Source organism: Melozone crissalis, unplaced genomic scaffold (genome assembly GCF_028551555.1).
Source record: "Melozone crissalis strain CALT ecotype California unplaced genomic scaffold, PUWL_Pcris_2 ptg000027l_1, whole genome shotgun sequence".
NCBI lineage: Eukaryota > Metazoa > Chordata > Aves > Passeriformes > Passerellidae > Melozone > Melozone crissalis.
Window position 1 is genome coordinate 33,216,858 of NW_026535805.1, and position 11,159 is coordinate 33,228,016.

The following is an 11,159-nucleotide window of genomic DNA, read 5'->3' on the forward strand; positions in this document are numbered from 1 at the left end:
TCGTACAGCCAACTTGATTCTAAGACAGCTACATTTGCCAAAGGCCCTGATATTTCCGATTCTAGAATTCTATCCAGTTATGTCAGAAAGGATATTAATCACCCCTGCTGTCATCTGACAGCATGTTTAAAAAGAAAAGAATAAACTGTTTTCAAACTAAGCTGAGCTGTGATACTTGGAATTATCTGAGTGCTGTGTTGGCATACAGAATTATGAACGAATTATTTACTACGTAAGTGACTGTACAGTATGAATATCAATTTCAAAGTCTCAAAACCAATTACACCAAGAATTCCACTAAAAACAAATGTAAGTCTAAGAGACTTAATCTAAAGTCCTAAAGTTTTGCCATGACTTCCTACCTTTTGTTGCAAAAAAAGACTGTTCTCTTCCTAAATGCTGCAGAGATATGAGACCACTCCAACTAACTAATCGTAAAAATAAATTAATTTTCAGCCCACTGCAGTCCCTGTGAAAGCAACATCAGTTGCTTGTTTAATTAAACATTTCTACCAGAATTCTGCAGAAACTCAAAGCATAATTCACAGGATAAACAGCAGATTAAAAGTCATTCCTGGCACTAACAGAAAGTACACTCTTATGTATCTCATCAATACAGGGAATCAAAGCTAACCTACGGCTCAGCTGAAAGGAGAATACTTTATTACAGTGACATTTGAGGGGAAAAAATAGGTGATTCACAAATCAGATATTTTTAACTGCAGATCCAGGCACTTACAACAGGTTTTTAACAACTCTTGTTTACTAAATGAGGACTGGGATACAGCATAATACATGTGTGCAAACATGTTTTATATGAAAATATATAAACATGTAAAATTATATGTAAATTAGGTAACATTATAGTCATAAGTCTACAGATTCATCCATTTTATGGTGCTCAAGCTAAAAACATACTACAGATTAGTAAGAAAATTGCTATAGTTAGAGGTATCTACACTGGAAGAATACCTTGATAATGGCCTGTTGTGAACATTGCCTCAGAAGGAGTCTAAACTAATTTTATGTCTTATCTAAGTGACATGTTAATATAAGATTTAAAAAAACAAACAAAAAAAACCTCAAGCAAACAAAATGTATGAGTTGGATTAAAGTGCTTTTCTTCATTTCAGCTTGTTACAGACTAGTTATAGGTCAGTATTAGAGAAGAAAGCTTTTCACACAGCATACATTTTTTAAAGATCTGAAAGTGCTATTATTTTAAATATATTACTTATATATATATATATAATATAAGTAATATATATTAAATATATTACTTCAAATTCCTATGAGTAAAAGGAAGACATGAAATTCACTATATATAAGGAATTCTGATTTTTTTACCCCATCAGCTCTGAAAGAATAATAAATTCAGCAAATTAACCAGAATGAGTGTGAGTCTTCTGCATGTCTCTACCAAACAGGCAATCCTAAGCATGCCCTGGCTCAGCTTCCATTCAAAGTTAGCATTTAGTAGACCCTACTGATTTGACAAAGAGGTAGTCTTTCTGTAGGAAAATTCACTGAAACAGTAACTGCAACAACACAATAATTGTGAACAAGCTGTTATTTTCTTAGTTTCCTTTCTCTCTACAGCCACTTTCCAACAAAGAAGCCAACACTTTAAATCAAGAACCTGCAATTTCATTTTGTCATGTTCTGCCTATAGATTGTAATTCCATTTATAATTGTGCTGCCTGTCAGCAAATGAGCTCTGGCATTTGAGAAAACCACCACTGCATCTTCTGTTCCCTCTGTCTGCCAAAAACTGGGACCCCAAGAACAACAGAAGGCAGCACATGCCTGCATCCCAGAGTATGGACTTCTCAATGAAGCAGCTGCATCACAGGTATGCACTTTCTTACAACTTCTGATGTGAGGGCAGTAAACTAAGAGAGTTAAGGTAGACAACCAGAGTGTAATTCTTCCTATCAATGAAACAAGAAGAAGCAAAACTAATCTGTCTGTAAAGACTCCTTAAAAAACGAACAAAAAGCTTGAAAGTGGCTAACAAGAGCTAAAAATAGCTTTACACTAGGTTTTTACTGGACTAACATAAGCTTACTGTAATTGAAGTAAGTGGGCATAACCGTGTGATTCATCTGTCAAAGACTTTCTAACACTAAATTAGAAGTTAGGTAACATTGCTGAACAATGCCAGCACTGAAGATGACAGTTCATTCATTTTAGAGAAGATATATGCCAATACTCACACATTGTAGTTATATAGTAACGTTGTATTTTAAAGCAAGATGCTCTGACTCATTAATTTCAGATGAGTATCATATGCACCACTGACTTGCTTCTTGTCTGGTGAAGTTTCTGTGATTCATAATCAAGAGTACAAATTCAGAAAACATTCTGAGATTAACTCACCTAAGTAAGAATTCTACAAACCAAATGGAACAGCTACTATATTCATTCCATACACAAGTAATGAGTTTCACAATACATTTTTTGGCTAACTGTAGCTTTTACAAGCAATTTTCCCACCACTGCAGAGACACCAAAAACTGACTTTATTAGCATACATACAAGAGCATTTTAGGTCAGATGTGAAATATGCCTTTGAAGCCAATTTCCCTGAGCACGCTCCTCCGTGCAGCCACTCCAGAACAGGCAACTACGTTTCTTTTGTATCAAGGCACACAAGGAATCCCAGCTAACATCCAGTGCACAGGATGTCACAGTTCCACCAGGCTGGAACTCCAGCAAAGGGAAGCTCCTGAAGTGCATAAACATGGTGGGTGACGGCTGCTCAGGGTCACTCGTGTTGCGTCGTGCTGCTTGCACACACAAACACCAATGCACATGCAACTGAGATACAAGATGGGGCAAGTGAAAACTACATTTGACACAACCTTCTACCTTTTGGCTGAACAAGCTCCCTGGACCAGCTCACTGTCTGTTCAAAGGAAAGCCAGAGCCAGCTCCATCTTCCAGCGCTTTAAGGTAACAAACTCCATGCCAGGTCACAACTAAAATATCCAACTGCTCTAGAACAAAGAAAGTTCTCTACTTCCCTTCGGTCAGAGAGTTCTCCTGCCTCCTTTCGTGTGCTAGCACAGACATTCATTCAACCCCACTGTCACCTGATACAGAGTTATAACCAACAAAAAGCTGTGATTAATTTTCTGGCCACAACAGCACTGGACAGGCACGAGTATCTTTGCAAGAAGGAACACAAGGCTGAGGGAAAACAGGAGCACCTTCTTCAGTGCCAACTCACCATTAGATTTTTGTCAGCTGCAATGTGAAACCACACCCTGAGAGTGATCTGGAGACTCATAACTGTTGTGAAGTAGTTGGACTTCTTACCCCAACACACGTACTATTATTCGCTCTTTTATGCAAGTCTTCTACCTTAATGCTCATTTCAGGGATGTGCATACAAAAGAAGAAATGTGGGTTAATAGAGACTGGTGTTCTGACACATGCATCTTTGGTATGGTATTTTATTCTGGTAATAAAGCTGTCCTTTTGTAGATGTGTACAAAACAGACATCTAGTTTTTCTTTTCCAGGATGCTGTAGCTCAGCATACAACACCCTTAACTGTTTCAGTCTTCTATATGTTCATTTATCCCCACTAAACAGGCAGCTGACAGCGTCCCTCAGAGGGAGAAATGAAATTGATTAGGAACAATGAGACACACATTTGCTCCTGGGAGACAGATCTCTCACAAGGACGCAACTCTGCAAAAAAGGCTGCACATATATCCAGCCTTTGGACAACAGATTTGCAATTAAAACAAGTTATGAGTCTAAAAATGCGACTGTCAGACATTTTCATTTCCAATGGAGTCAGTTCTGAACTCTTCAAAGGTACCTACCAACCTGTAGTATTGAAAAGGAAAAACTACAAAGTAGTTCCTCAGGACTGCTTGGCCCCCTTGAGCTTGAAGAGCGACCATTTTACGCTGTGTTTTGCACACCCTCAAAAGTACTTAGCATTCATGTGACCAGTACTACACTTGCATTCCAGGATTATGTAAGGATTGGGTAACTGAATCAAGTTCATTTTCCCACAAGCATCAGGTGCTTCAAATGAACAGGTAAACACACAGCACCCGTATGGTCAAAAGAAAATTCCACCTTCTTCACAGAGTTTCTTTATTTCTTAAGCTATTTCATCTTGAGGTTTAAGTTACATAGTCTCAGCTTTCAAAGCATCAAATGCAACTTCCCTCTGAAGAATCCCAATACAATATATTCATGCCTCTGTTAACCTGGTGTAGAGCTATACCTTAAGAAGAATGCAAAATAGCTAGACAACTAAATTACTTTCAAACTACGAGGTACTTTAGAGGTGACCAACTGTGACTGCACAAGATACTCATAATGGGTCAAACTGCTAAGGGCATTTCAACTTTCTTTGTACTATTTACAGTCTCATTCCTCAGGCAATCTAATATCTTGTTTGCCATTTTAACTGCAAGGCTCTCCTTGAGATCACTAGAGTGATAAGCCAGGTCTGCTTCTTGAGTTAATTTATTTAGGACCCATGGAATGACGCCCGAGTAGTCTCTCTTCTTCAGATGCAGTCTACTTTGCAGGAAAATATCTGACCTCCTCTGCAAAAGATAAGGATATAATCTGTGGACACTTGTTTTCAGAATTCCAGGTCTTTCCAAGTTCTTGCACTAAATTCCTGCACAAAGTCTCTAGTACTAGTGTACTGTACACTGATTCAGACAAGTTTTATGTAAAAGAAATTTCTAAATACAGCAAAGATGTAAACATTCACTTTCCCTGGGATGATTTTTCTGAAATTGGCTGGCCACACACAAAAAGCAGCCATGGGTGGCCTTTGAGAAACCTTACTCATAATAGAGCATGCAGACTCTCCTACCATTAAGTCCAGTCTAGCAAGTCATCAAATAAGAGATTACTGGTTTTACCAGGAAGAACCATTTCTTATTCAACCCTCTTCCACTTCATTGTGTCTTAAACTCATTTCAACTAACCCAAGCTGGGAGGCCCAAAACACAACAACAGTAACCCTAGTCAGTAAGTGTTCTCCTGGCACTGAATTTCAGTACCCTGCAATTTGTGTTTCTAGCAATAGCGAGTTTAATACTTTGTTAAAAGGGCTGCTTATCTCACTAGGCTGAGGATGAAACCGCATAAAAGGCGGCATGGCTTTCTAAATACAGCTTTACCCACAGCAGCTTAAAAGACTATGTAAACTTTAAAGCACTGAACAATGACAGAGGGAACTGCAAGAGCAGCAAATTATTACAAATAGCTGTTCATAAGAATGGTTCACTGGGAATACCTTCCTCAAATAATCACATATGCACACCAAAGCAGACTTGCCCTTTCCCTATGCAGGTAGCTCTGCAATACTGCTACAGGTCTTGGACATAACCTGGCCAAGGAAGTGCTAAAACTGTGCACATGCATACTGCAAGTATGGGCCCGTGTCAGCCTTAACACCACATTTTTTGTTATTAGAAACATCTGGCTGACTACAGGTAAGTTAATACCTGCCAGCAAGTGATGTCCAAAAAAACCTGCATGGCTTAGGTAAAGTGGACCAGTATCAGCAGCTCTTAACAATACAAAACCATAGATTTCCTTCTATGCTGTTCATCATCAGCAGATCATGGGAACAATCTCACTCAACCTCAGTTTTACACTCTGCAGTTCTCACACTGTGGACGGCCTCTGTCGGTATGGAATATTTTCCTACCAGGTGCTGGGCGCTGCCAGCAGAGACATCACCATCCCCTTCCCAGCCCTGCAGTCAGAGGTGCATAAGGGGAGGGGGAGCTGGCACAGGGTGCACAACTCACTGTGTCCCCTGCCCTTCCCTCGCAGCCGGAGGGGCTCAGGTGGCCGGTCACCAACAGCTCCGTCCTACTGTGTCCAGTCCTGAGCTCCTCGGTACAAGAATGACAAGGAGCTAACAGAGTCCAGCGGAGGGACACAAAGCTGACCAGGGTCTGGAGCTCTCTTATCAGGACAGACCGACGGAGCTGGGCCTGTTTAGTCTAGAGAAGACTGAGAAAGGATCTCATTAATGCACATAAATATCTCAAACGGGATGGTGCCAGGCTCTTTCCAGTGGTGCCCAGCGACAGGATGAGGAGCAATGGCCATAAACTAAATCACAGTAAGTTTCACCTCTACACGAGGCAGAGCCTCCTTGCACCGAGGACTGAACAGGCGGCCCAGGGAGGTGGCGGAGTCTCTCTGAAGACCTCAAACCCCACCTGGACCCGTTCCTGTATCACCTGCTCCAGGTGACCCTGCCTCGGCAGGGGCCTGGACGAGATGATCTCCACAGGTCCCTCCCAACCCCACAGACTCTGCGATCCCCGAGTCCCCGCCGGCGGGACGCCCCCCGCCCAAGGGCTGCGGGGCGGGCAGGGGGCGCGGGCCGGGCGGAGGGGAAGGGCAGGGCCGGGCCGGGGCCATCTCGGCACGACGGGGCGGTGCCCGAGCCCGCTGACCCCCGGGGGCGCGGCGGCGGCGGCCGTACCTGCATGACCACGTCGTTGGGCAGCTGCGCGGCGCGGAAGAGCTCCAGGACGCGCCCGTTGGACGCCACCTTCTTGGTACTCTCGGTGTCGCAGTAGGAGAAGAGGTCGCAGTAGTAGCGCTGCTCCGCCTCGCTCAGCGTCATCCCCTCCATCTTTTAGCGCCGCGGACCATCCGCATCCGGCGGCGGGGCCGGGGGCAGGCGGCGGTGGAGGCGGGGGTTGGGGGGGGCACACACGGGACACACGCGCCGCCGGCGGCCGCGCGCGGGCGGCTGCTCGCACCTTCCCCCCGCCGCCCGCCCACGCGGCCGCGCGCCTGCGCGCCTCCCCCGCGCCTGCGCGCGCCACCGCCCGGAAAGGGAGGCGTGGGGAGCGCCCAGCGCCGCGGGCAACCCGCCCCCTCCGTGCCGGCGGCGGCGGAAGCGCCGGGCTCAGGGGCGGGGCTAGCGAGGAGAAGGTCCGCCGCCCTGCCCCGCGGTGCCGGCGCCATCTGCGGCGTCCTGGGCGCGGGGGGGCAGCGGCAGCAGTAGTAGTCCGTGGGCCCCGGGCCCACTCCGCGGCCCGGCCGTGCGCCGCAGCGCCCCCTGTGGGTGTGGCGGCGCGGGGGAGGCCCTCGGGCCCGAGCTCGGCAGGCGCTCGGAGCCCGGTGCGGGGCCGTGTTCCGCTCTGGCTCGGCCGGGACTGCACAGGCACCCGGGGAAGCTGCCCAGTAAATCTGGGTATGCTCAGCTGCGCGACCGTCCCGGCCGTGCCGGGTTAGTGAGTCGTGTGAGAGGCTGAGGCAGTGCGAGCGGCTTCCCGAGCCTGCCTTCACAGAATGACAGAAACAATCCGGTGGGAAAAGACTCGAGATCATCGAGTGCAACCTATGACTGAACACCACCATGTCAACTAGTCCATGGCACTCAATGCCATGTCCAGGCTTTCCTTACGTACCTCCAGGGACAGTGATGCCACCACCTCCACAGGCAGCCCATTCCAATGTCTGGTCACTCCTTCTGTAAAGAAATTCCTAATGTCTGTCCTGAACATTTGCTGGTGCAGCTTGAAACAATGTCCTCTTGTCCTATCACGGGAGAAGAGGCGACCCACACCTGCCTGCACCCTTCCTTCAGGGAGTTGAAGAGAGTGATAAGGTCTCCCCTGAGCCTTCTCCAGGCTAAACAGCCCAGCTCCCTCAGCTGCTCCTCATGCCCATCTCTGAACTTGCTCCAGCACCTCAGTGTCCGTTCTGAATTGAAGTACCCAGAACCTGGACACAGGACTCAGAGTATAGCATCATCACCAGTGCTGAGTACAGGAGAATAATTACTTCTGTGGGGCTTGGGGCACTTGGCATCATTCCCAGTGCAGGTTCTGCTGGTAACTGGTGAAGGGCAGCCTATTATGCCATATAGGCCCAGCTATAAGTGGTTGACCTCCTCTATGCTTCCTCTTTCCACCATCACTACGTATTCATCAACACTACATAGCATACTAAGTGGCCTGGATAATAGCCCCATACATCAGCCTTGCAAAGAAGAATAGGCAAGAGCCTCCCTATCTCCACATCAAGAGCTCTTGCTCTGTGTGTCTCTCTTGGATGCGTTTTCTGAGCTTCTGTGTATTTCCTTGGGTAGAATGTTTGGGTTGGAAGGAACATTAAAGATCATGTAGTTGTACCCTTCCTGCTATGAATAGAGACATTCTCCGCTAAACCAGGTTGCTCAAAGCCCCATCCAACCCAGCTGTGACCATTTCCATGGATGGGGCATCTGCAGCTTTTCTGGGTGGTCTTTTTCAGTGCCTCACCACCCCCACAGTAAAGAATTTCTTCCTTATATCTTATCTAAACCTACTCTCTTTCAGCTTGAAGCCATTCCCCTTTGTCCTACCACTCTATGCCCTTGTAAATAGTCACTATCCATCTTTCTTGTAGGCTCCCTTCAGATACTGGAAAGATGAAATTTACTCCCCCTGGCAGATCAATGCTTTTCCTGCAGTACACTAACAAAATTGCCTCCAAGCTACTTTGGCTTCTGGAAGGTGTTTAACAAATGCCATGTTCTCCTGCCTGACCTTTTGACTACCTGATTTAAATCCTGCTGAGTTGGCAATCCACTACTTCATATATTTTTGTCATTCTTAATTTATGTTTCTTTTCTTTTTCCACTTCACCTTCCTTCACAACTCGTCCAATGTTTCTCTTTCCAGATTGCTGTTGCTGACTGCTCTATTTCCCTTAAGCACCTCATCCTTTCTGCCTCTTAAGATAATTACACTTTGAACTTAAAGTAGACATTCATTTTTCTTGCTATTTGAAATACACAGTTAACTAAAGTTTTCTGCTAACTAAAGTTTCTGAAAATCACAGATTCGTTAGCTTATAGTTAAAATAATCGACAAAAGGTTCTTCCCAGAAATCTACCATTATCAAACTTTTGGAGTTTGTCAACTCCGATGACGCTAATGATGAAACCAAACAAATTGATCATGTTCTTAGTTAAAATTACTCAAAATAGCCTATATTAAAGAAACAACTTTTTTTTGTTTTTAATATTATATCTAATTATTATGATTTTATAGACTTAAGGCCAATGTAGCATGATCAGTCACTTACTTGGAGCTATTTTCACATCAGTATCTCTGCAAGTATAATGATTGTGACTCCCCTCCATGGCTCAATTGCATATTGTGATTCTATTAGTTACACAGAGGCACATGTAGAAGAGGTTTTAAAATCACTTATCAGTAAATGTTTGGGTTCCAAGTGCCTTTGCTTCTTACAGTGATTGTATGCTAGTTCAGGCATTGGAGTTTGAAACATTAATATATGCATATATCTTTACCTATAAGTTAGTGTAAGGACCCCAAAATACTTTTATTGTAATAATAATTTTGAGGTTTTGTAAGAGTAATCTGGGCATCTTATTATTTTGAGTGAGTAATCTGGACATTTTATTAATTTAATTGAGTTGCTATTTTATTATTTGCATCTTTGCAGCAAGAACTCTCTTTATACATTAATGGGGATCACTTGGCCGCAGCAGTTTGTACAAGACACAAACACTAATATAAGGAGGAAGTTCCCCAGCATGGACTAATCCCACATATCAAAGTGTCAAACAGTTCTGAAGTGTGTTCAATAACTGTACATTTCACTAAATCCATTATATGTCATGTGAAAATGTCATGTCATTGCTTACTGGAGAGGTTCATGCTTTTCCATGTGGTACAGCGTCTCTGAAACTGTTCAGGTAGATAGTTTGGGAGTCAGGTTGTTGGGTCATTTCCAACTCCTGTACCATAAACCTACCTACTTGCTTTGTGCCAGTTAAAAGACTGCACAGAAATAATAAAAATCATATTACATGTAGCATATTAATTTCTACTTCCAGAGATCTACATGAGGACAAAGCATTTTTGCCTCAGAGAGTCTCATTACAAGGTTTCTGTGTTTGACTATGGGATCGTCCTTCCTTCTCCTGATCAGCCCTGAAAATCTCCAGCCTGAGGAGGGATTTTCTGTTCAGAACTTTACTGGTGCTCCTCATGCCAGATTTAGCATCTATTGAGATAAATAATTCAATATTTTCAGTGGCTTCTCAATGGTAATTCATCTTGTCTGTCTGGAGAATATTCTGTTTGCTACTGGATGAACTGAGGAAAATAGTACTCATGCATATTACTAAGAAGTGAGTAACTTCTCTGTACTGGCACTTGCCAGTGCAACTGACCCAAACCATTTAGACTTTTAGGTCTTTTGGTTTGGAAAGATTTGTATCACAGCATTCCCCAGAGTTTATATTAAATACACAAAGAAGGTTTATGGTGAAATACCCACCAAAATATATCATTACAATATATCATATTATGATATATTACAATATATCATACATCAAAAGTGTGATACACTTTTGATACAATAGATTCAGCCTTCAGTACATGAAACACTTGATTCAAGTATCTTGATTTCTGTTTTTAACAGAACAAGAAAAGGACCTTTTTGTCCTGGATTTTTATTTATTGCAACTATTCTTCTCTTTTTAATGTACCTTCTTAGAATTCAGAGTTCTGAATAGATAAGAGTTTAACTATTCTCCATGTGGTACCTAATTTTACTGTATTTTATTGTCTGTGAGGAAACTGTTAGATTACATATATTGATATCAAACGATTCATCCTTTAAGAGATCAGAATTAGAGAAAATCGTCATTGTCACAGGAAGGCCAAGTCCAGTGACCCAAGGGGATTGAAGTGCAAGGTTGGTTTGCTGCCCATAACTCTTAGAATCAGACCTAAATTATACATCAATAATGCATTATTCTTAGAAAAGACATACTTTTAAAATTTGATATGTGACCAGAACTATGTATGTTCATTAGCGGTAAAAACTAAAAGGAAATTTATTTTGTTTAAGGGCAATACCACTTAAAACTGGTTTCAGTGTTTTTTATCAGCTGTGAAGTTACTATTGGCTTCTGCAAACTAGCTGTTAGACATGTTGAGACTAACTTCTAAAAATAAATACAACTCATGAACAGATGCAGGGCCTGGTGCTCATCAGGTGATAGGGGTGTGCCATGTCTACAGTCTACCTGCTTTTGATGTTCTCATTACAGTTAGTGGGTCTCACATACCACCTGATTTGCACTGAAGTAAGATATATGCTCAGATTTTATTTTTTTTT

General features: G+C 43.3%; 1 protein-coding gene across 10 annotated transcripts in view; it reads right to left on the minus strand.

Moving 5' to 3' along the window:
- The window catches only part of REPS1 (RALBP1 associated Eps domain containing 1), a 63,881-nt gene extending 57,173 nt beyond the window's left edge, over nt 1-6,708 (minus strand). For all 10 annotated transcript variants that reach the window (XM_054279477.1, XM_054279476.1, XM_054279479.1 and 7 more), the window contains exon 1: nt 6,490-6,708. In XM_054279477.1, coding sequence (XP_054135452.1) covers nt 6,490-6,642 — 153 coding nt within the window. In that variant the 5' untranslated portion in view covers nt 6,643-6,708. The remainder of the gene's footprint in view (nt 1-6,489) is intronic.
- Nucleotides 6,709-11,159: the final 4,451 nt, after the last annotated feature.